Genomic DNA, 25,657 nt, shown 5'->3' on the forward strand with positions numbered 1-25,657 from the left:
AGAAATTCCACCCAATGACAGAACACATTCAAGTGGCATTTTAGAACATTCAAGAAGACAGACTGGGTCATAAACACACAACAAATTTAAACAGGCCAAATGTGAAACAAACTAGAAATCCAATAACAAAAGATAAAGAAAATACTCTACTAGAAAACTAAACAATAATCCATGAACCCAGTAGTCTCTTAAGGAGCTGAATAAACTGGGATTAAAATTAGCTGTGGTGGGGGATGCCTGGGCAGCTCAGTCAGTTAAGCATCCAACTCTTGATTTCAGCTCAGGTCATAATCTCATGGTTGGTGAGTTCAAGCCCCACATCGGGCTCTGCACTGACAGCAGAATTGGAATGTTCTCTCTCTCTCCCTCTCTCTCTGCCCCTCTCCTGAGCACACAAATGCGCGTTCTCTCCCTCACACAAAATAAATAAATAAACTAAAAAATAAACTAAAAAAAAAAACACTTGTGGGATAAAGCTGTCACAATGCTATAAGGGAACTTTATAGTACTAAGTGCTTAAATCAGAAAAGAAATGAGGAGCAAAAGACAACCAAAGCAAGTAGAAGAAAGGATATAATAAAGATCAGAACAGATGTTAGTGAAATTATATAAACAATACAAACAAATGAAATTAAGTGATGGTTCTTCAAAATGATCATTAAAACTGATAAATACCTAAGAAGATGGACAAAGATAAAGAGAGAGTGGACCTATTTCCAAAATCAGGTATCAAATGGGACAAAAGTATAGATCTTGCTGCCATTAAAATGGTAATAAGGAAATACTACAAGTCTACAAGTTAGAAAATTTAGATAAAACGGAACAATTCCTTGAAAATGCCAATCTTAAAACTATCCAATGTATCCAATATAAAAATTATTCTGAATTCAAGAAATTAGAGGAAAATTTCCTCAACAAAATATAATCAAATGGAATGTTTTAATACATAATATGTAAAAAAAAAATTATACTCCACAACCAAGTGGGATTTATTCCAAGGATGCAAGACTGGTTCAATATTCAAAACTAATCAGTTAATACACTATATATCCATAAACTATAAAGGAAAAATCAGATAATCACATCAATTGATGGAGGCAAAGCATTTGGCAAAATCCAACGCTTACTCATAATTAAAAAAAAAAAAAAAAACAACTCAGTAAATTAGGAATAGATGGAAATTTTCTAAACTTGATAAGAAAACTCCAAAAAGAACTTTTAACATTGTATTTGATGAAAAACTGAAAGTTTCCCACCTCATTTGAGGAATCAGTCAAGGGCATCCTTTCTTACTACTCCTATCTGATATCACATTGGAAGTACACCTAGAGCAGTAAGAAAATAAAGTCATAGATAAACAGATGGGAAGGAAGAAATAAAACTCTATCTGCAGCTGATGTACCTTTGCAGAAAATCCTAAGGATTCTACCCAGAGAAATGGCTAGAAATAATGTGAGTTTAGCAAGGGTGCAGGTTACCAAAATATCATCCCCCAAACCAATGATCATTCTGCATACTACTGAAGATCATATGGAAAATCAAAGTGTAAAAATCAATGCCATTTACACTCAAAAAACAAAATACCTAGTTACAAATCTTAACAAAAATATACAGAGCCTGTATTGAAAATTATAAAACGGTAATGAAATACCAAGAATTAAATAAGTGAAGTATCATAGCATGTACGATGTTCATGATGCTGCTTTTCAACAAACAGATCTACAAACCAATTCCTATAAAATGCAAACACGATTTTCTGCACCCTAAGGTTTATATGAAAAGTCAAAGGAACTAGGAAAACTAAATCAATTTAAGTAATAGAGAGAAATCACTTTTACCTAATTTTGAGGTTTACCGTATCGCTACGGAAACTAAGTAAACAGATGGGATCAAGAAAAAGTCTGGGTGTTTGGGGTTTAAAACCAAATAAAAAAGTTTGTTTTCTAAAACTGTTAAGTCTTAACGTCTTAACTGGTGCAAGACAATGTGCCCATTCTTATGTGTGTATTTACCGCTTTGAATACCTGCCCTCTCGTCTGTCTAACTCTCCTGCCACTGAACAGTAATGAATGTATATACAAGACACATAAAGGGTCAAGGCCCGTGGCTTCTGAAACACTCCCCCTGCCCCAAGTAAACAAAGGAATCCATGACAAAGTGCTTGACAAAGCTTGACAGAGAAGTCTCACAAACTTTTCATTTCATTTGCCCTTCTAATCTCCACCTTCTTTTTATAAAAATTCCTGAGATGATGCTGCAGTGTAAACGAAGAAAAAAGTAGCTGAACATTTTACTTCCTGCATAATCAACACCGGTCTCTCCCGGATGAACTCTCAGATGCACAGTAAGGCTCTGGGCCGGGCCAATCTCTAACTGCATCTCTACACGACTCCTGACGGCCTGGGATGGATGATTTTCTCACAGCGAAGGTACCTGGGGGGTCTCTCTTTGGTATGTTCGATCAGATGCCATGGTAGAGGTTTTCTCCGGCAAAAGGTTTTCCTCGGTGGTTACATTCAAGAAGTCTTTCCCCAGAAGGAGTTCTCGCAGGGTGACCGAGGACTGCCCGCTTGCGAAGGGTCTCCCCACTTCTGCTGCGCTGCCCCTGACGGGGTGTCTCCCAGTATGAATCCTCTGATGCTGAGTGAGGGAGGAGCTGCGACTGAAGGCCTTTCCACACTCGCTGCACTTATAGGGTTTCTCCCCGGTGTGGATGATGGCGTGCCTGATGAGGTTTGTGCTCCAGCAGAAGGATTTCCCACACTCCATGCACTCATAGGGCTTCTCTCCACTGTGAATCCGCTGGTGCCTCGTGAGCCCCGAGCGGCGGTTGAAGGCCTTCCCGCACTCAGAGCACTCGAAGGGCTTCTCCCCGGTGTGGATGCTGAAGTGTCGGATGAGGTCCTTCCTAGTGCTAAAGGCTTTCCCACATTCTTTGCACTCAAAAGGTTTTTCTCCGGTGTGGGCCCTTTTGTGCAAGATGAAAGTGGAGCAGTGGGTGAAGGCCCTTCCACACTCGGTGCACACGAAAGGCTTCTCCCCGGTGTGGATCCTCTGGTGCCTCTTGAGGTAGGACCTGTGGTTGAAGGCCTTCCCGCACTCCAGGCACTCGAAGGGCTTCTCCCCCGTGTGGATGACGTAGTGGTGAATGAGGGCCGCGCTCTCACAGAAGGCCTTCCCGCACTCGCTGCACTCGTAGGGCTTCTCCCCAGTGTGAGTCTGCTGGTGCCACATGAGGTAGGACCTGTGTTTGAAGACCTTGCCACACTCGAAGCATTCGTAGGGATTCTCGCCACTGTGGATGATGTGATGTCGAAGGAAACCCGGCCTGTGTCGAAAGACCTGCCCACACTCTTTGCACACAAAGGATTTCTCACCAGTGTGTCTCCTCTTATGCAGGACAAAATTGGAGCGGTGGGTGAAGGCCTTTCCACACTCGTTGCACTTATAAGGCTTCTCCCCGCTGTGAATCCGCTGGTGCTGTGTAAGGTAGGACTTGCGGTTGAAGGCCTTCCCGCACTCCATGCACTCGTAGGGCCTCTCCCCCGTGTGGATCATGTGGTGCTGGAGGAGGTGTGTGCTCTTAATGAAGGTTTTCCCGCACTCAGTGCATTCATAGGGCTTCACTCCAGAGTGAATCTTTTCATGTCCAGCAAGAAGGTGCTTCTTATTAAAAGTTTTCCCGCATTCATTGCACTTAAAGGCATTTTCCTCTTCTTGAATCATGGGATCTTTACCCGATCCACATGAGTCACGGTCACGGATGGCACCACGTAGGGGGACCAGGTCCTGTGCAATCCGCGAACACACTCCATCAGCTGTCCCTAAACCACCACGTTCAGGGGTCATTTTCTCCCTCTGGGCTTCGAACCCTGGTCTCGAGTGTCCTTCCTGCATTTCTGACGGTCCACGCTGATCCTTGGTTTGGCCCAGCTGGTAGTTCCCTGGGTCAACACGTCTTAGTTCCTGGAACGAGGGCCCCTCAGGCAGGGCTGGATCACAAGTGGTGGGTTCCATGGTCTTGGGTTTGTCCTTGTCACCTGAAAGAAACCCAATACACAAAAAGCCCTGTGAGTAATGACATGGGAAAAATAAAACTAGCGTTTCAGCGAAAGAAACGAAGATGAAAACAGGGCCCATCCCTGTTATGTTTTACTACCTCTGAATCTCAGGGTTTTTACCCCTGGATCTCGGACTGTTGACTTCTTGAAAGGGAGACCCAGGAGAAGCCAGGCGAGGGGACAGGAGGTCTGAGGGGAAATACTACCACAATCCCATTGTGCATGCGTCTGCAGTCTAATCATGGTGCTGTGTGCTTCAAGATACCTCTATGCGTGGGCATCCCTCATGGGCACCTAGGAATGTATCCCTTAGTTTGGGACGGCAGGTAACTCATTAGAGGCCTCCAGTTTGTACTAAAGAGATAACTCGAGGCAAGGTCCAGCCACGTAAGAAAAACCTACCATGAAATTAGAAAGTTGGGACTTTGAGCCACAAGATACCAGCTGGACCTCTGGAAAAGGAAAAAGAGCTAGACACTGAGTCCCACGGAGAGTAACTCAATTGCGCGTATGTAATGAAGGCTCAATAAAAATAGAAATAGTGATGCTCTGGCCAATCTCCCGAGTTGGCCATATTTGTGCACGTTATTGTCATACACGGATGCCAGGAGGGAACAAGTCACTGAAGACATGGAAGTTTTGTGTCTGAACACCTCTGGCCCTGCTTCTAAGCTGTATCCTTAATCTGTAAGAAACACTGAAGGCAGGGGCGCCTGGGTGGCTCAGTCGGTTAAGCTCCCGACTTTGGCTCAGGTCATGATCTCGGTTTGTGAGTTCAAGCCCCGCGTAGGGCTCTGTGCTGACAGCTCAGAGCCAGGAGCCTGCTTTGGATTCTTTCCCCCTCCCTCTCTGCCCCTCCCCTGCTCAAACTCTCTCTCTCTCTCTCAAAAATAAACTTTAAAAAAATTAAAAAAAAAAAAAAAAAACAGGCAACAACAGATATTGGCGAGGATGCAGAGAGAGAGGATCTCTTTTGCACTGCTGGTGCCAATGCAAACTGGTGCAGCCACTCTGGAAAACAGTATGGTGGTTCCTCAAATAACTAAAAATAGAACTATCCTATGACCCAGCAATTGCACTACTAGGCATTTATCTACAGGATACAGGTGTGCTGTTTCAAAGGGACACATGTAATCCCATGTTTGTAGCAGCACTATCAACAATAGCCAAAGTATGGAAAGAGCCCAAATGTCCATCGATGGATGAATGGATAAAGAAGATGTGGTGTATGTATATGTCATGTGTATATTTATATATGTACATATATATATATATATATGTATATACAAGTGTGTATATGTACACACACACATATATATATAACGGAGTATTACATGGCAATCAAAAAGAATGAAATCTTGCCATGTGCAACTACGTGGATGGAACTCAAGGGTATTATGCTAAGCAAAATTAGTCAGAGAAAGACAAATATATGACTTCACTCCTATGAGGACTTTAAGAGACAAAACAGATGAACATAAGGGAAGGGAAACAAAAATAATATAAAAACAGGGAGGGGGACAAAACAAAGGAGACTCTTAAATGTGGAGTATAAACAGAGGGTTGCTGGAGAGGTTGTGGGAGGGAGGATGGGCTAAATGGGTAAGAGGCATTAAGGAATCTACTCCTGAAATCATTGTTCCACTATATGGTAGCTTAGATGTAAATTAAAACAACAACAAAAACCTAAACAAACAAACAAACAAAAAAACACTGAGGGCAGAGTAAGAACAGATTTTAGGAAGTTTTTCTAGTCTTTCTAACAATGCGTCAAATCTAAGGATAGTTGTGGGAAATCTCTGAACTCCCACTGATTTCGGATGACCTGGGAAGACTTGGCATTCTCGGGAGTTCTGTGTTCTTCGCCTTGAGCTTGGCTGTGTGCAGAAAGACATCAAGAGAGTTTTCCAGTAGGAGGTGCCCACGATGGGGGTCCCACTGGCAGCACAGGAGTCGCCCCAGAGAGGAAGTACCGAGGGTACAGTAGCCTCAGGGGACAGAATGTACAGGGGACCAAGAGTTTGAGGATGGTGTTGATGAGAATGCAGGGACAGAAAGGAGACAAGGGAACAGGATTCCCAAGGTTTTTTGGGGGGGGGGGAGAGGGGGGTGGGCGGGAAGGGGACAGTGAAGACTCCCAGGACACGGCAGGAAGTGAGCAGGACTGGGCTGCATGTACTGAGTCTGGGGAAGAGACCAGCAAAATACACATGGATCTAGAGGAGAAAATGATAATACTTTACTTGAAGACATGAAGGAAGAGCTGGGTCAATGAAGAGTACGATGTGGGGGTCAGAAGAGTCAGAGGAAGGTGTGTTGAAAGGGACAAACTTCCAGTTCCAAGGTTAAGGGCTAGGAACGGGACGTACCACATGAGGGCCCTAGCTACTCCTGCCTGCCGTGACAAAGCGCAGAGATGACAGAGTAAATTGCAACAGTTCTCACCACAAGAAGAAACCTTTTTTCCTTTTTAATTTTCCTCCTTCCTTTACTTACACTGACATCAGGACCTGTTTCCATTAACTGAAAGAAATTCAAAGATTTTCACTCGTACGAAAACCACAAAAAGCAAAAATGGTGTTCAGTGTCTGTCGCGTCGAGCCGTCACAGAGGCAGTGGGCCCCCTGGGTGGCAGAGGTGGCCCACCGAGCTCCTTCACCAGAACAGTCCCTGACATTGAGCCGCCACAGCTCTGAACTGTGTCTCCGAGCACCTGTGCTTTCTCTCCACTTATTTTGGGCATCTGTCAGCAAGATGTGTCCTAGGGCATCAGAAAACCCTGAGAGAGATGATTTTTAAGTATAGAAATAGTAAAAAAAAAAAAAAAAAAATTCCATATAAATAAATGCTGTTTTGGCTAATGAAAAGTTTCACAGGAACACTCTACTTTCACATGGTGGGGAAACCCGTACGGTGATGTGGGTCCATTATTACTTGACAAAACCAGGGGAATAAAACTTAATCACATAAAACTGACAATTCCACCCAAATGAGTAAAAAAAAAAAATTTCAATACAATTCCCTATAAAATGCCAACTGGGCCATCAAGGAACTTCACAGTCTGATGGTAGGACTTGTATGAAGGGTCAAACAGGCAACAATAAAGAGAAGGACACCTACCATCTCAGATGACAGTACTGCCACGGAATCACAGGCTCACACACTGTGGTACCAGCACACAGAGAAGACAAACGAGCAATGGAAAAAGAAGAGACTTTGGGAAACACACGCAGGGAGCTTTGGCGGACGGCAGAGAGGGCAGAGAAGCTGGGGGTTGAAGAAGAGGAAACATAGTAAATGGAGCCAGAAAGACTGGTGTCGCACTGGAAATGCAAAACTGTACTCGTATCTCACAACAGACTCCAGTTCCACCTTGGATCGAAAGGTTAAATGTCAAATGTCTCTCTCTCAAAATAATCAACAAACATTAAAAACATTTTTTCAGGGGCGCCTGGGTGGCTCAGTCGGTTAAGCGTCTGACTTCGGCTCAGGTCATGATCTCGCGGTCCGTGAGTTCAAGCCCCGCGTCGGGCTCTGTGCTGACGGCTCAGAGCCTGGAGCCTGTTTCAGATTCTGTGTCTCCCTCTCTCTGACCCTTCCCCGTTCATGCTCCGTCTCTGTCTCAAAAATAAATAAACGTTAAAAAAAAAAAAATTTTTTTTTTTATAAAAACAAACAAAAAAAAATTTTTAAATAAAAAAAAGAACACAGTGGCAACTATCCAGTAAAAAACTTGAAAGTTTGCATAGCCTGGAATCCATCTACCTCACTCCAAGAAAACATCAAAGACGCTGTAACCACATGCAGGATGACCTTCGGGGCGGCTCCGGGCAGCGCCTGCCTGAGCAGTGAGTACATGAGTGCACGGGGAGCAGATGGGGGCTACGTGAGCTGGGAACTTACTGACCTTCTTTAACCATAAGGAGCTTGATATATATATTTTTTATGTTTATTTTTGAGAAAGAGACAGAATATGAGCGTGAGCAGGGGAGGGGCAGAGAGAGAGACAGGGAGACACAGAATCTGAAACAGGCTCCAGGCTCCAAGCTGTCAGCACAGAGCCTGATGCGGGGCTTGAACTCATGACCTGTGAGATCATGACCTGAACTGAAGTTGGATACTCAACTGACTGAGCCACCCAGGCGCCCCTTGAGCATATTTTTATGTTGAGTACAAAAAGGATGAAGTTACGCTATACAACAAACAAAACGAAGGAGGAAATAATTTCCCTGAAAAGGTGCTCTGGACTCCGGTTCAGGAAGCGGCCCCAGGCCAAGGGCAAGACCCCCTCTGCTGGATGGAAGGCGCAGCTGCAGACTCGAGAGCCTGAGTGAGTGTGGAAGGGTCGAGGCTCAAGCAGGGGAGGAGGCGCAATGCACTGTCAACGCTGCTGCCGGGGTCACACGGAGACACGTCCGTGGCTGGGGAAGTGCCAGCCATCTGGAACAGAGTCTGAGCACGTGGGGAAGCGCAGGCAGGACCTGGAGCCGAGCCGACCAGAGGCACCACGCAGACGTGGAGAGCGGTGGGGAGGCCAGCGGCCCCCCCAGGGAAGATGATGGGAGTGAGCAGGGAGCATGGGGGCGGGGCTGATGGAGGTGGTGGCATAAGGAACCGAGTCGGGAGATGCACCGGGCGGGACACGGCTGCACAGGACCTGGGGACGCCGGCCAGAGAGAGGCACTGAGGGCGGGGGGAGGCTTGAGCGGCTCTCTGAGGCCGTGTCCGGTCCCCAACTTGCCACCGAAACTTGGCAGGTGGACGGAGGGAGAGACATTACGGGTCCCTGGCCGGGCACGCGGACTCTGGGTCAAAGGGTTCCCCGGCTTCCGAACCACCAGAGAGGCCAGAACGAGAAGCTTCCCGGGGAACCAGGGCCCGCGGTCCCCTCCTGGTCTCCAGCCTGCAGGGTCTCCCGCGCGCCCGCATCCTGGCTCCTACCTGGGTAGGTGTTCTGGGAGAGGCCTCTCTTCGCCGTCCACGGCTCCTGCCCGCGCGCCAGCTGGCAGATGAGCTCCGGTCTGGGGACGGGACACCCTGGTCACGGAGAAAGAAAGAAGGCACTGGGATTTTTGGGAAAACAAATTAAACCTCTCAATCTAGTGTGGGACTTCTGGATATGGATATGACTTCAGAACGAAGCTGCTCCCATCCACATGAACACTGACTTGTCACCTGGAAACTGGCACAAACACCACTGCTGGGATCCAAAGACTTGAGACAGTAGTTCTGGCTGTGTAGACAGCACCTGTTTCCTTTGACTTCCAGCTCACAGAATCGCAGGGAAGAGGATCCCCTCCTTCCAGAGAGTGTTTTCTCGTTATTCCGAGCACGTGAGTCTCACCCACGTGTGCATCCACACCTCCCGGCACGTCCGCCTCACATCCAACGAACGCAAACCTCTGTAGGCGAGGCCTGGGTATCGGGAGATTTAAAAACCTTCCCGGCGGATTCTGGCATCAAAGGAAGGTCGAAACACCACTCTCTACCAACCCGCAAGTGGCTATGCCCCATCACCAATCGTTAGAGGAACATAAGTACACAACCTGGTAGGAGCCAGGACGGCCGAGTGGGTGGCATCCTGGGACTTTTATGAGGGAATCTGCCTCAAAGCCCTAGACCAGAGAGGGGGTAAAGAAACACACAGCCGGGCTGTCACTCGCCAAGCGGGGAGCCGGGATCACCTCTGAACTTATGAGACGAGAGAATGAACGCCCCTCAGGGTGAAGACTGAGCTGCTCTGTCTTGTAGCTACTCACAGACGCGGGGAAAAGACACAGGAGTGCAGAGAAGTCAATGGCAGAGGCACCAGGACCCACGGAAGGCTGTGCTGACAGATACAGATCTGCTGCAGGCTCAGCTCGGGTGCCAAAACGGGAGCAAGACTTCCCTTCAGCTCTCGAGAGCCATGCCTCCTGTGACCCCAGGGCCTTTGCATGTGTTGGCCCTACTACCTAGCAGGCTGTTCTCTTCCCACCTTGTGCCTCTAGAGAACTCTAACTCTTCCGGTCTCAGCTCCCATGTTACCTCCCGACAGGACTTCGCTGAAGCATGGCTTCATTAATCTGCCACATTGTTGTGGAGTTTCTCATCCCAACAATAAATAAAAAACTAGCATTTATAGGGTATGACCATATCCCAGGGACTGCGGCAAGCAATTCAAATACGTTATGGTTTTTTTTTTTTTTGTTTATTTTTGAGACAGAGAGAGACAGAGCATGAGCAGGGAAGGGGCAGAGAGAGAGAGGGAGACTCAGAATCTGAAGAAGGCTCCAGGCTCTGAGCTGTCAGCACAGAGCCCGACACGGGGCTCGAACTCATCAACCGCGAGATCATGACCTGAGCCGAAGTCAGACGCTCAACAGACTGAGCCACCCAGGTGCCCCTCAAATACGTTATGTTTAAAGTGGAAATAAATTTATGGGATAATTTAAAGAACTGACATATTTAAAACACTGACTCTCTCCATTCAAAACAAAGTTTGCATCTTTACTGATCTGAGTCTTTTGCAGAATCCTTCTGTAGTTTACAGGTGTGATAACCTAGGTCTGCAAGGGCTAATTCCCTAGTTGCCCCTGTATCGGCAAAAACCCATCTCATCCATCTGTTTTTCCATGGTCAAGTCTCTGGGTGGGTGCCCCAGGGACAACTAGGGTAAGTGGCTGTCGTGCAAGGCCAAGGTCCCCCCAGACTACCGTGCTGGGGTGCAGATATACCCAGTGAGCCAGCAACACTCAGTGCTGGGCTGCTCAGCTAGGTTCCCCGAGGGACTGATCGCACAGGCTCGCCCTTTTCAAGGCGCATCCAGTGGAGTCCCAGCACTGCTCCCCTGTGTATATTATGAGGGATCTACTGGCCACACTGCGTGGGGCGCCCTCCTCAGATGATGTGGCACAAGAGGCTTCAACTGCTTCGGGGGCAAATCCTGCCATTGTTGCCGGCCTTACTGTTGTAGTCTGTCCCCCAACCCAGCAGGGATGGGACACCCCATTCTTGGAGACCCATGGTTCAATGTATAAGGGAGAAAAAAAAAAGCGTATGGGGTATCTTGTTCCTGCGAGGACACCTCAGGACGCATCTCCCCTTATGCCAGATTGCACAACCAATGTCAGGGCACCGGCCGGTGCATCCGGGCACCCCCGACCGCAGCTGCCCAGCAGCATGCCAGAGTCTCCTCCTTAAAATCACACTGACCCAATCCGAATACCGATGCCGCCACCATGCTGCCCTAGACGTAAGCCCCGGCCCTCTGCGGCTGTCAGGGCACCCTACAGATGAGACTGCCACTCAACAGGGGCCACCTGGGACTGCCGGGAGCTCATCAGGTAAACACCCAAAGAAAAGGAAAATGACCAGGGACAGAGAGGTGACAACAAACAATTATGCTGGGGACCAGGGCCATCCCAGGGAGGCTGCTGCCCAGAGACCCCATGCCCTCCCCACCCCTCTCACCAGCAGGAGACAAATTCAATATGGGGCTGCAGGCAGCTAAAAGCCCAAGAAAATGAAGCGGGAGTAGGAGGGGTGCTTTAAAACTTATGTACCAAGCGAATACCAGGTTTAGAAAACAACACTCATCCTAAACTAGTGACTGATTTAAAAACAGTAACAAAAAGAAACCCCTAGATACACAGGAAGAAAATAAAAAATAACTAAATGCACAGTATACAACTAAAACACTGTCTACAGTTTGGTGCGATTAGAAATGCAAAATTTATATGCTAAAAGTTAAGATAACAAATTATAATAATTCTGTACAGCATAATTATTCTGTATAATAATTCTGTATAGCATAACAAAATTTATATTCCAAAAAGATTATATTACCAAAACAAAACCGGGCACGGATTGGTTTTTCTGACTCTACAATATAGGTTCTGAATTAACTTCAGGATTTGCTAAAACGCACCAATTGACAAAACTTCTTAAATTTAACCAATACCGGGGCTCAAATCCTAGTTATACCTGGAGATTCTTCTAAATTTAAACACAGCGCTGCCCAAACTTCAGTAGCTAATACAGGGGAAGAACAGGTATGTCTCACTTTAACTGCAGATTTGCCTACAACTCCCTGCGTCCCAGTGCCCACTGTCCTAAATTATGCCCTATGGGCACAGGTGCCCTGACACATCACAGAATTAAAATACATTTCTGGCGCTTACAAACTGGCTTGGGAAAATGGGGCCCGCAGACCCCAATTAAAATAGTTAATACAGCCCAGTGGAAGCTGAAAAGGAGCCTTTTATCACATAAAAGCTGATCAATAAAGGAATGACCGTCCCACTGCTGCTCCACCTGACAGCCCAGTTGTGTCTGTGCTTGAACCCGGGACAAACGAAGGGCACGTCATGGGGGTGACTACAATCTTAATACTCTGGTCCACCACTGAGGGTCCCTGCTAGGAATGCAGCGTGTCCTCCCCTCAGTGTCATTATGCCCAAATTCCCAATGTGATCGTATCTGGAAGATAGGATCTTTAAGGAGGGAATTAAGGTTAAATGAGGTCAGGGGATGGGCCCCAATCTGGTAGGACTGGTGTCCTTTAAAGAAGAGGAAGAGACAGCCTTTCTGAGCCAGAGGAAAGGAGCCGTGAGGACACAGCATGAAGTGGCAGCTGGGAAGAGATCGCCATCAGACACCTCTCTGCCGGCACCTCGGGTCTGGAACGTCCAGCCCCCAGAATGATGTGGAAATAAAGCTGCTGTTTCAGCCACACAGTGTGGCAGCCAGAGCGGACTCACACGATCCACACACCCAACATCCGACAGAGATCAAGGACATCATTCAATCCACACCCCGCTGATTCTGGGCTGAGAGCTCTGGCTAACATGCTGCCCGGTGCCTGCTCCGCCCCTTCTCTGCCAGCCTGCCTTTCCCCCGCAGGGAAACCCTTCTTCTCTCCTGGGCTGCCGGGGAGGGCGGCTCAACAACTCTGACCCGCACCCATCTCTGCAGACGAGATTTTAAGTGCCCCACTTTCTCCAGGAGCACACGTGTGACGGTACATCGAGGACGACCTTGACCGCAGAAGGTCATCTGACACACTCGGTTAGGGACACATAAACACAACCCAACATCTTTTAGTCCCTTTGTGGGATTAGTTATCTTATATTATAGTTTATTTATGTAACTATGAAGAGAGAGAGCACACACACACGTGCACGCAAGCACAGGTAAGTGGGAGAGGGGTAGAGAGAAAATCCCAAGCAGGTTCTGAGCTGTCAGCTCGGAGCCCAACGTGGTGCTCAAACCCACACAAACTGTGAGATCATGACCTGAGCTGAAATCAAGAGTCTGACACTCAAACGACTGAGCCACCCAGGCGCCCCTGGGGGATTAGTTTTAGATAATAACACTACTTAGCATTATCTGGGGTCTCGTTACTACATTCTTCATTTACACATTTTATTTAACCTCACCGGTGTTGACAGTTACAGGTCAGCCCACCTTAAATGAGGCTTCCTCCAACCAAGACTCCAAGATCTGTTCACAATACTGTTAACAGACGCCCTGGTGGGTGCCCTCAGAGACCCCTTCACTACAGAGGCTTTGGACAACCTCTTTCTCCTCAAGCCTCCTGGAGTCTCTGAATGACCAACGATGGCCACAAGGGCTTCTGATGGGACAAACCATCCCCAGTTCCAGCCTTGAGCAATACGCTGTTAAAACCACAGTGACTGACCACACACTAGGCCCTCCTGAAAACAGCCGCTCTCACAGACAGGAGCCTGCAACCTCCACGCCCAGCTGCCCACCGTGCCCTGGGTCACAGAAACAGCATGGCACAAGCTTGGCACCGCCACCGACGACTCCCTGAGACAGGCTGGAGCCCAGCCTGGGCCCCGTGGCACCCTCCCCTCGTGGGAGATGGCGGCTTCTCCTGTCTGCAGTTCCCAGCCACATGTTCTGCTGCTGAAGGAGGTCACCTGTCCCCAGGCCCCCAGAAAACCCCTGGGAGTAACGGAGGGAATAGTTAGGGGAGTTTGGGGATTGTAAACGAGAGACTGTTTTCCATCACACCCGAGGGGGCTCAGTGGAGTGTTGCTGCTTTCTAGCCCTTAGCCAGAACGTTCTAAATAAAATGGGACCTAAGAAACATCGCTTGGCCAAACTTCAGGGGGTTATTTTCACACCAGATGCCCTGATCAACAAACGGTCCCATCTCCACATTCATTATAAACTGCTGGGCCACTGCCCAAAAATGGACTCCTTCAGGGGAAAGAACTCGAAGACCCTCCCGTCTCACAGACACCCCCAAAATAAGTCAAAACCACGCATCTCTACACATACAAGGGCCACGATACAAGGCATGGCCAGGCATTCCTCGTTCCCTTCAGAGCTGCAGGCGATACCACTAATGGACACACACCTCACTTCTCCAATTACACAATGCTGGGCTCTGGGAAGAGAGAGACATTCAAGAGCTTTCGCGGCCCAAACATGCCCAAAATTGCTGGCTTAAGTAGAAGACATAACTCCTTTTCAAATCCCAGTGTGACAAATAAACCCGAGTGGGTCTCTAGCTTGCCTTACAAAAGGCCTCTTGGCCTAACACCCCACACTAACACCACTGTTTCAACCAAACACAGCAAACACAGGAGGCGCCCATCAACTTGAGCGGGCATTCACTCGCAAAGGATACCCCAGTCCCACACGTGGACAACACCGACCCAGACCAACACTCCAACGATGACAACTCCACGCCAACACTAAAACCTTCACCCCAGCATGTGTCCAGACTGCCTCTCCTAAGACCGAAATTAGACACAGATCCTTTTTGCTTTCTTCTATTAGGAATTCTATTATGTTCTTGAGGTGACTTTTTGGAACACTCCTAAGGAGGGGCCAGGGGAACCAAACACATGCTTATAGCACTGGAATGTTCAGTTCCATCCCCCAACCTCTGGGCAGGCAACAGGGGCTGGAGATGGAGTTCAATCACCAATGGCCAGTGATTTCCTCCATGATGCCGATGTCATGAAGCTTTCGTCAGCAGCCCTAACTAACGTGGTTCAGTGAGTTTCCAGGCTGGTGAACACATCGAGGTGCAGGAAGGGTGGCAAGCCGAGACAGGGGGCATGGGAGCTCAGTGGCCTGTCCTGCACACCTCGTCCTCTGCGTCTCTTCCATCTGGCTGTTCCTGAATTTGATCCTTTACAATAACTGGGTAATATTAAATAAGGTGCTTTCCTAAGTTCTGTGAGCCACCCTAGCAAATTATCAAACCTGAGGAGGGGGTCATACCTGATTTATAGCCAGGTGACCCAGACAGGTGACGACCTGACTTGTGACTGGCATCTGAAGTGGATGTGTGGGAGGGGGAGGGGCTGTCCTAAGAGACTGAGCCGGTTTTAACCTGCAGGATCTGTGCGAACTCCAGTTAGTGTGTGGCAGAATTGCGTGGGGTCGAAAACAAGACTTTCACGTCAGAAGTGCTACTGAGTAGAGGAAAAAGAGATTCTTTTCGTTTACACACAACTAGCACACACATGGGCGTGTATGTACAGACGTGCACAGGTGTGTACATATGTATGTAAATGCACACATAGAAACATGTAAAATACATGACAGCATTAACCTCTCTACATCATCTGTCACTAAGTCACCTCTATGAATGCAAATCTTGCAGGTGCAAACTCATACAGGGGGGGTTGCTGTGACAATTTACATGAGTGGAGCATGAATAAGCCTGAACAGTCCCGCACAGTCAGTGCTCAGGGGATCTGTGATTGTTAACTGCTTTTGAACATGACCCATTTTTTTTTTTAATGTTTTATTTATTTTTGACACAGAGAGAGACAGAGCATGACCAGGGGAGGGGCAGAGAGAGAGGGAGACACAGAATCCGAAGCCGGCTCTGGGCTCTGAGATAGCAGCACAGAGCCCGACGCGGGACTCGAACTCACGGACCGTGAGATCATGACCTGAGCCGAAGTCAGACGCTCAACTGACTGAGCCACCCAGGCGCCCCAAACATGACCCATTTTGAATTTTTCTTATTTTCTTCAAAGAAAGAATCCTGCATCATTCTGGTAAATGAGAAACCTAGAGTCTAGCCTTAGTGGAAGATCACCACAAAAACTCAGCAATGCCATCAAAATGTTGTTAAGTCCCAGTAAGCTCATGCTGCCTATTCATGGCTGTGGGCTCAAGGCTCCTTCTGTTTTAAAGGGAAAAGTGCCAACAACTGGAGGGTGGGGGTAGTAAAGAAGATGTATTAAGGTTCAGCACTAGGGGCACCTGGGTGGCTAAGTGGGTCAAGCATCCGACTCTTGGTTTCAGCTCAAGCCATCATCCTGTGGTTCGTGGGGTTGAGCCCAGGATGGGCTCTGTGCTGACAGGGGGAAGCCTGCTTGGGATTCTCTCTCCCTCTTTCTTTGCCCCTCCCCTGCTTGTATTCTTTCTCTCTCCTCCTCTATTTCTACCCCGCCCTCTCAAGATAAATGAGTAAACACTTGAGAAGAAAAAAAAAAAAGATTCAGCACTAAATCCAGACTTGCCATCAAAAGCAATCAGAGGCAGGAAAAGAGAAGAAATAACGCAATCATCATATCAGGGTGTCTCTCAATGCCAGTTCATGTTCCTACACTCTCTGAAATAAGGTTTCTCAACCTGACATAATTATGTGGGTTACGGGCATGATTATTTAGGTCAAGACACTTCTTTGCAGGGAAGACAGGGAGGAAACTGTCCTGTGCGTTACAAGAATGTTTGGCAGCACTCCAGGTCTCCACCCACCAGGTGCCTGTCTCAGCCCCATCCCAGGGCGACAACCAAAATGTCTACAAACACTGCCCAGTGTCCCTCGGGGATGACATCGTCTCTGCTTGAGACCGCTAACCTGGAAGGCCATAACCGGGATGATGAGAGAAAGCGACAGGGATGGGGGAGGGCCCTGCATAAGATCTGGTGGTCAGGACACTGCTGGCGAGGAGGCGGGGACCGCGCACAGAAGGGTCACCGTCTGAGAGGCTGAAATGTCCACGAACACTCACCAGGCAGACACAACAGCAAGTTGAGACCCGAGCCAGGTGTGTGCGCAGGAAACCACCAGACGCCCCGCACAGCCAGAGCAGGGGGAGCTCAGGGAGAGCACGGAAGGGGAGAGAAGAGCTCAGCAGGGCCAAAATGCACTTTCTATTTGTAAACGTTTTGTTACAAAATATTTAATCTATCAAACTTCTCTAATTTTGTTTTTGCCTCTTCTCACTGAGACCTAACTCCAGTTCTCCAAAAATCGGCACGTCTTCCCCTAAGCTCTGGGGTCTCAGATCGAATGGCCTCGTGGTGACTAACCTCAAGCAGAGAAACATCTAAGCTGGCGTTTCTCAACTGGGCGCCCTGGATTCTGCAGGCGGGATAATTCTTGTTGAGGGGCCGTTGTGTCCATCGAAGGAGGTCTCCAGCATCTCCGGACTCTAACCACCAGATGCCAGTTCCACCCACACCCAAGGCGCGACAACCCAGAGTGCCCGCAGACGTTGCCAAATGGCTCCTGGGGGCAAAACTGCCACCCGCCGAGAAGCACTACTCTAACCCGCCTCTCTCGTCCCGGCAGACGATCCCGGCCCTGGAAACAAGTGACAACCATGAGGGCACGTGAGCACAGAGAAGCCCCGTCACTGGGATCACCTCGTTTACAACAATACCTGTCGGTGCTGAAGGCAAAGGCCTCTGGGGGGGCCTGACTCCCTCCCTTCCCAGAGAACTTCCCATCACTCCCTGCCCTGCTGAGGACACTTGAGCCAACCAGACTCAGCCTGTCAGCTCCCCCTCTGGAATGTGAAATGAGGACCTCAGATGGGAGGCCAGTCTGTCCCGGGCACTGGGGTGAGAGGTCCAGAGGACCTCGGGCTCAGGTGGCCATTTCTGCCTCAAGGACACCCCACACAGCCCCGCAGCAAAGTAAGGAAGAGAAACAACAGAAACAGGCAAAGACGCAGAGGTGTGGAATCTGGGGGCCACGCCTGGAGACAGAAGGTCCTCTGACAACGAGGTGGCAGGTCCCCCCTAGGGTGGAGTGGGGAGCACTTACCCAGAGACACCAGAAGTCCACAGTTTTCCAGCATCACCTCCTGGTACAGGGTCTTCTGGGCCGAGTCCAGCTGCCCCCACTCCTCCTGGGTAAAAGTCACGGCCACATCGTCGAAGGTCACAGATACCTGGATGTCAAACAGAGGTAGCAGCGTGTTGGTGTTGGGGTGTTGGATGGGATCGGGCCTCATCCCTACATCCCTGATAAAAGGTACAGAGTGATCAAGGCTCGAATCGCCAAGAACCTCGTGAGCGCCAAGCTCCGTGCTGGGTTCAAGGTGAGGGTGGACACAGCAGTGTAAGGGAGAAGCCTCCTCCACGGGAGCCACCGGAAGGTCACACAAGACAATGGAAGTGACGGGTGGACTGGGAGATGCAGACACCATGGGCCCCAGGACGTCAGAGGAATGAGTGAATAATGACAATAACAGCATTGGTGACAACGGCAGTACCTGAGCCTCACTGGTCCTGCTCGCTGCCTGCCCCATGCTGAGGGCCACATCCTGGTTAAAGCGACTACAAGTCCCCAGTCCGTAAGTCAGTCTCCTGTGGCTGGAATCCAAACTCTTGAAAGCCGACACTTGCCAGCTGTGTTAACCTTGAAGACATCACTTCATTTCTCTGAGCGTCTGTTTCTGGATCAATACAATAATAGTTCCCGCTTCACTGGTCACAGCCATGAGACTTACATAGAGATGACTCAGCTCAGCTTCTTTGGGTTCTCGTTTCTCCCACAGCCCCCCCCCCCCTCCGGGCGGGGGGGGAGGGGCATGGAGGTGGGGAACATCTCATCACCTCCAACCAGTCCCGGAAAGGCTAAGGGAGTTCCCCCAATTCACCCGAAGCCTTGCCTCTCACAAACCAGAGCCAACATGTCAACCGCTGCTTACTCTTGTACAGGGAGGAAGAGAGGGCATCGGGAATTCCTCCGTAATCACAGTGATTACAATGTACTGACATTGGGAAGCATGTGCCCCAACTTTTGTCGTTAAATACATTTCCATCAATCCTGAAACTATTTTCGTGAACGTGGGCAGAGGAGCAGAGCCCTCAGCACTGACCTCACAAGAACGGCACCTGGAGGGTTGGCGCCTCCCTGGGTAACCGGCAGGGACCGGACCTGCGCCGCCCGCTCCCCACCTCACTCCCGGGGAGACTCCACCAGGAACCATGAGCCTCCTTCCTGAGCTCTGACAGCACTTGCCCCGAGGCCAGGACACTTCGGGACCAGGGAGCACAAATGGCTACGGAGAACACAGGCTTTGGCCACGGTAAGAAGGGCCTCTGACTGGCAGCCAAGTCGGTGCTGGCGGAGGAGGGGTGGAGCATCCCGCCCCCCGCCCCAGCAGCTGGGACCACCGCAACCTCACTGCCCCTCCCGGGCCCCCTGAACTTGTCTCTGCCCGAAAAGCGGGCCCCCTCCGCCCGACGCCCAAGGTCACCTGTTAGAAGAGGGCAAGTGGGGCAGCGTGGGTCCTCCCAGGTCCCGTTGGGGGCGGGATTTACCCTAAGACTGACGGGAGTCCCAGGCGGAAGCATCATTCGTTCTTTCCACAACTTACAGGCGAGCCCGAGACCAAGCACTCCACGGAACCGGGGGTCAGTTAAGCCGCAAGCCAGCCCCACCCTCCACACCCCGCGAGTGCGGAGATCGGTCCAGCGGACGTCGGGGCTCCCGGCCCACTGGGGGCCCGTCTCCGCCCTCGCACAGACGCAGCAACTCCGACGCCAACGTCCACTGACCTGGGTCGGGCCGGTCGGCGGCGCCGCCATCGTGGGCCCCGCGGGTCGAGCAAGGCGAAAAGAGGCGAGCGCCCGGGCGGCCTCGGCGTAAAAGACACCACGACTCGGGGCGCCGCCCTCGGCGACCGAGGGGATGAGGGCGGCCGAGAGGCCGCGGCCCGGCGAGCGGCCAGGGGGGCACACCCGCTGCAGGGAGTCGCGGCCCCTGCGAAGCGCGAAGGTGAAGCCTAGCCTCCTTCCCTGTTTGGACCCCACGAAAGGCCTAAGGAGCGGCGCTGGCACAGCCCGCGGCAGGTCAAGGCCGTCCCAGGGCAAACGGCTGAGGCAAATGGCGGCGGCAGTGAAAACCCCGGAAGCCCCGCCCACGTACGTGAGCCGCAGGAAGCGCCCCTGTTCTTGGCAGGCATTGGCCTCAGATGCCTTCTGGGTAATGTGGTTTCCCTCCTCTGAATCCAACCGGGCAGGATGGCTTTAACCAGGCGTCTTCCTCCGAGGGGAAGGAGCACAAGCAAGCGAGCAACCGATCTGCCTTTTTATTTTATTTTATTTTATTTTATTTTATTTTATTTTATTTTATTTTATTTTATTTTATTTTATTTTATTTTATTTATTATTATTATTTTTTTAACGTTTTATTTATTTTTGAGACAGAGAGAGAGCATGAACAGGGGAGGAGCAGAGAGAGAGGGAGACACAGAATCTGAAACAGGCTCCAGGCTCTGAGCTGTCAGCACAGAGCCCGACGCGGGGCTCGAACTCACAGACCGTGAGATCATGACCTGAGCCGAAGTCGGACGCTCAACCTACCAAGCCACCCAGGCGCCCCTCCATCTGTCTTTTTAAGTGGCCACAACTCGGAGGACCAAGGGGCAGGGGTGAAGCCTCCATTCTGTGCCTGGGAAGTTGAGGCTCCGGAGACGGACATTTGTCAGGGTGGAGGCATATGAAAAGGCGAAGAACTGGCCTTCTGCCCCAGCTGGCCTGGTGACTTCCTTTTTTCAGTACCACCTTCCTCGATCCTCTTCTAGGGAAAGAGACCAAAAAGTAGCTTAAAAATCCTCCCAAGGAGGGAGCGCCTGATCAGCTCAGTTGGTTAACCATCTGACTCTTGATGTAGGCTCAGGTGATGATTTCACACTCTGCCGAGAGTGTAGAGCCTGCTTAGGATTTTCCCTTGCTCTTTGCCCAGTCACCACTCGTGCTGTCTCAAAAAAAGAAAAAACAACCACCACAAAACCTCCCAAGGAGGACACTGAAAGTCCCCTTTCACAAGTTGAACACTCTCCAGGGACTAATTTAGCCTAGGGCTTTTTTCATAAGATGAATGAACTTCTGAGTCGTGTAGTTGGCCCAGATTACGGAAGAATGGTTTTGGCATCCTGTGAGGTGGGGAGGAGCAGACACAGGAGGCTTAGAGGGAAATTTAGGACTCCAGTTTCCAGCATGGTCAATTTGAAATGTCCATGAGACCACGAGGCATGTGTTACATAGACAGTTCAATGACAACATTGGAAAAGAGTTCAGCTTTGATAAAGGAAATTTTCAGCTTTTCACGTTTGTGGTCCTTGCTCTTGGGCTTCTGGGGAAATTATACTTTAACATTTACCAAGGTCAAAATGGCTTGGCATGGGCTCTGTTTCTGCCCCAAGCCCATGTTGTACATCTGCTTCACTGAAAATAAAAATAACAGGGGCACCTGGGTGGCTCAATCGGTTAAGCACCTGACTCTTGATTTCAGCTCAGGTCAAGATCTCATGGTTCGTGGGTTTGAGTCCCACATCCAGCTCTGCACTAACAGTGCAGAGCCTGTTTGGGAATTCTCTCTCCCTCCCTCTCTCTCTCTGCCTCTTGCCCACTCGTGTTCTCTCTCTCTCTCTCTTTCTCTCAAGATAAATAAATAAACTTAGAAAAGAAAAAGAACGAGAATGTAGCATTCCAAACATAAATATAAGAAAAAGAAAAAAACCTCCCTGGTTCCCCTAAGATTAGTCATATGTATTTGCACATACTAAAAACGTAAGACAAAGTCTGAATTTTTGGAATGTCCTGGGTCATAATGTTAATAAAGAGTTACAATTCATTGTGTGTGTGTGTGTGTGTGTGTGTGTGTGTGTGTGTAGCACTGTACCAACCGTTCCTTCCCCAGAGCACCCTCTTCTTTGCTTTGTGAAGACTGTGTATCCTAGGTAGCTGTCTTAACATGAGCTCAAATAAAACCCTCTTCCTTACTCTTTAAAATTTTAAAAAAGGTTTGTTCATTTTTGTGGACACTCCCATGTATTTGAGAGTTGTTAGCTTACACTGCTATTCCAGGTCATGACACTAGGTAAGACCAACAGAGGAATGAGTGTAGATTGGAGAAGAGAATGGACAGAGCATGAACCCTGGGCCAACGTGACTTTGTTAAGTTGTTGATGTCAAGAAACCAACAAACTCACATTAGGTGTTCTAATGTCCACCTAGAGGTACGTTAAGCAATCTAAGAAGTCACCATTGGTGACTTTTTTTTCATAACTGTGGAGCTGAGAGAATCAAATGCATCTTTGATGATTTGAGGATGGGTACAGATTCAGAACTGGAATCAGAGAGTATAGAAATGCCCTTCAGATTTAATATTTCTAAGATGAGAAAAGCATAGCAATAAGTTAATTAGGTCAAGGAATGAAGAACGTATGAAGAGTTCTATGGAGAACTAGTAAGATATGTTTTATAAATATTGACACGTATACATCTTTTATAACTATGTGTATGGTGTATATGTGTGTATCGCATATACATATGTAGTTGTAATATGTATATATGAGATTTATTTCAAGAAATTTGCTTATGTGATTGTGGGGCATAGCAAGTTTCAAATCCAGAGGGCAGAGGGTAGGCTAGTGAGTGGCCTGGAAACTCTCCAGCCAGAGCTAATGCTACAGTCTTGAGGCTAATTTCTTTCCTTTTAAAAATTTTTCATATTTATTTATTTATTTATTTTGAGAGAGAACGAGAGAGCACTTATGCACACATGAGAGCAGGGTAGGGGGCCCAGCGAGGGAGAGAATCTCAAGCAGGCTCCACACCCAGTGCAGAGCCAGCAGCAGGGCTCCATCCCATGACCCTCGGACCACGACCTGAGCTGAAATCAAGAGTTGGATGCTCAACCCACTGAGCCACCTAGGCTCCTGGAGGCTGAACTTCTTCCTCAGGGAACTCTTACTTAAATCCTTAAGGCCTTTTCACTGATCGGGTAAGACCCACCCACATTATGAAAATAAAATCCTTTGCTTAAATAAGCCAATTGGTTGTAGATGTTAAGCACATCTATAAAATACCTTTACAGCAACACCAAATTAGCGTTTGATCCAATAATGACTGGCTAGTATAGCCTAGCTAAGTTTACACATAAAACTAGCCATCACATTCTACTTCTTGTCAACTTGGCACTCAGATGCATCTCCTTAAACCATACATAATTTCCAAATAAAAATGGTGAAAAAAAAAGACATACTTCTGTCTAACTAGATCAAATCTGGTATTGGTCCATTGGATTTTATATGATGAATGTAATATGATCTAAATTAATCTATTGATCTAATTTGTGTGTTTGTGTATATGAGAGGTAGGGGGGAGAGAAAGCATGAGCAAGGGACAGAGGGAGAGAGCTGATTGGGGGGGAGAGAGGTAGAATCTTAAGCAGGCTCCACACTCAGTGTGGAGCCCAATATGGGGCTCGAACCCACAACCCTGGGACAATGACCTGAATCAAAATCAAAGAGTCAGACACTCAACCAACTGAGCCACCCAGGTACCCCTGTATTGATCTAATGTTAACTTCTCTGACATTAGAAATTGTCTTCTGGTTGTGTAAGATAATATCTTTGTTCTCAGAAAATACAAATATGAGACATGAAGTTCTCAAATGGTTCAGAAAAGTATAAATTGATGGATAGCGGGCAGGGAAAAGGATGAATGATAAACCAAATGTGACAAAAATGGGAATTGGTAATTTCTGTGTGAAGAGTATACAGAGTTTCTTCATGCTACTCTTGCAACTTTTCTGTAATTTTGAAATTATTTACGAATAAAAGTATATATGTTTCTGTGTGTATCACTGATTAACTTCTGATACTTTGTTTATTTTAACTATTGTTTATTTCCTATTTTTCCATCTAGCTGTTGCTCCATGAGTGCAAAGGTCTTCCTTTTATTCACTGCTCACTGCTGTATCCCCTCCCCCAACTTCTAAAAATGTCTAGCACAAAGCAGACACATCATAGACATTTCAGTAAGATATAATGGAACATTGAATCATAATCTTGAAAAGTTATGTTTTTTAAAGCAATGCAGTTGATTTTTTAAACTACAATTTGTTTTTGAATAGGAAATGGATGCATATGGCACAAAACCAAAATGATAGGACAAGATTAGCAGTGAGAAGCTTTATTCCTACCTATTCCTTGATTCACAGGTAAGCAATTGAATGGCTTTGCTTTAAACAAAGACAAATGTACATCAGAGTTTTCCCCATTTATTAGCCAAAGGGTAGCATGACATATTCAGTCTTGGGCTTTATGTATTTTTGCCTAACACTATATCCCAGAGATAGTTCCATACCAGTATATGAAGGGTGTCTACATTGTTCTTAAAAACTATAAGCCCTTTCGGGGCGCCTGGGTGGCGCAGTCGGTTAAGCGTCCGACTTCAGCCAGGTCACGATCTCGCGCTCCGTGAGTTCGAGCCCCGCGTCAGGCTCTGGGCTGATGGCTCGGAGCCTGGAGCCTGCTTCCGATTCTGTGTCTCCCTCTCTCTCTGCCCCTCCCCCGTTCATGCTCTGTCTCTCTCTGTCCCAAAAATAAATAAAAAATGTTGAAAAAAAAATTTAAAAAAAAAATAGGAAAAAAAAAACAAAACAAAACTATAAGCCCTTTAAACTTCTGCAGAAGGAGTCTGCAAGATAAGAAGCAGACAATATTCTCTGGTTTCCCGCAGCTGCAAGGGAAGCAGATGTAGTCATAGCTAACTTTGTAGAAGCAAATGTCTAGAAAAGAGTTACATATGAACTGGAAAAATAATGCCTGACCTCTGAAAAGTCTGTTGTTCTGATTGATTTCTCTATTTAACATGCATGGCTATGGTAACAGTATTTAATTGTTTTTCTTTTCTCATAGGTATAAAGCCCTAATACATTGGGGTGCCTGGATGGCTCAGTCGATCAAGAGACTGGCTTTGGCTCAGGTCACAATCTCACGGTTTGTGGGTTTGAGCCCCACATCAGGCTCTGAGCTGAACGCTTGCTCAGAGCCTGGGGCCTGCTTCAGATTCTGTGTCTCCTCTCTCTCTGCCCCTCCCCCACTGGTGCTCTGTCTCTCAAAAATAAATAAATGTAAAAAAACTTATATAAAAAACCCAAAGCCTTAATAAATCTGTTAGCCAGAAGTGCATCCAGGGAGTTCTACCTGTACACAGCCACTATGAAAAAGGACTCTGGGGGCGCCTGGGTGGCGCAGTCGGTTAAGCGTCCGACTTCAGCCAGGTCACGATCTCGCGGTCCGTGAGTTCGAGCCCCGCGTCGGGCTCTGGGCTGATGGCTCGGAGCCTGGAGCCTGTTTCCGATTCTGTGTCTCCCTCTCTCTCTGTCCCTCCCCCGTTCATGCTCTGTCTCTCTCTGTCCCAAAAATAAATAAAAAACGTTGAAAAAAAAAATTAAAAAAAAAAAAACAAAAAAAAAAACAAAACATGCCCCCCCGAACTCCAATTTATTGACTGTCTGACCTTGTGCAAATTACCTATCTTTCTGGGTCTGTTTCCTAAAACGTTAAAAATCTGGGAATAAT

General features: G+C 48.2%; 2 protein-coding genes and 1 long non-coding RNA gene across 5 annotated transcripts in view; 1 reads left to right on the plus strand and 2 right to left on the minus strand.

Moving 5' to 3' along the window:
• Nucleotides 1-19,913, minus strand: part of ZNF805 (zinc finger protein 805) — a 59,655-nt gene extending 39,742 nt beyond the window's left edge. Inside the window, exon 1 of the mRNA XM_058707089.1 lies at nucleotides 19,839-19,913. Within this exon, the coding sequence (XP_058563072.1) occupies nucleotides 19,839-19,868 (30 nt within the window). The 5' untranslated portion in view covers nucleotides 19,869-19,913. The remainder of the gene's footprint in view (nucleotides 1-19,838) is intronic.
• On the minus strand, nucleotides 1,598-19,975 carry LOC131499245 (zinc finger protein 264-like). Of its 3 annotated transcripts, XM_058707084.1 has the most exons (5): nucleotides 19,839-19,975; nucleotides 18,548-18,730; nucleotides 18,097-18,223; nucleotides 9,003-9,098; nucleotides 1,598-4,040 (listed from the first exon to the last, which is right to left on the minus strand). In XM_058707084.1, the coding sequence occupies exons 2-5, from the start codon at nucleotides 18,581-18,583 to the stop codon at nucleotides 2,419-2,421; spliced, it is 1,881 nt and encodes a 626-aa protein (XP_058563067.1). In that variant the 5' UTR covers nucleotides 18,584-18,730; nucleotides 19,839-19,975; the 3' UTR covers nucleotides 1,598-2,418. The 3 variants fall into 3 exon arrangements, with proteins under 3 accessions (XP_058563067.1, XP_058563068.1, XP_058563069.1); XM_058707085.1 differs by lacking the exon at nucleotides 18,548-18,730 and having other exon boundaries at nucleotides 19,839-19,970; XM_058707086.1 differs by lacking the exons at nucleotides 18,548-18,730; nucleotides 19,839-19,975 and adding an exon at nucleotides 19,658-19,804.
• A 507-nt stretch (nucleotides 19,976-20,482) lies between these two features.
• LOC131499251 (uncharacterized) lies at nucleotides 20,483-24,294 on the plus strand. Its single transcript, XR_009255771.1, has 3 exons — nucleotides 20,483-20,839; nucleotides 23,997-24,108; nucleotides 24,205-24,294. It is a non-coding gene; the product is annotated as an uncharacterized LOC131499251 (long non-coding RNA).
• Nucleotides 24,295-25,657: the final 1,363 nt, after the last annotated feature.

Source organism: Neofelis nebulosa, chromosome 17, assembly GCF_028018385.1.
Source record: "Neofelis nebulosa isolate mNeoNeb1 chromosome 17, mNeoNeb1.pri, whole genome shotgun sequence".
NCBI lineage: Eukaryota > Metazoa > Chordata > Mammalia > Carnivora > Felidae > Neofelis > Neofelis nebulosa.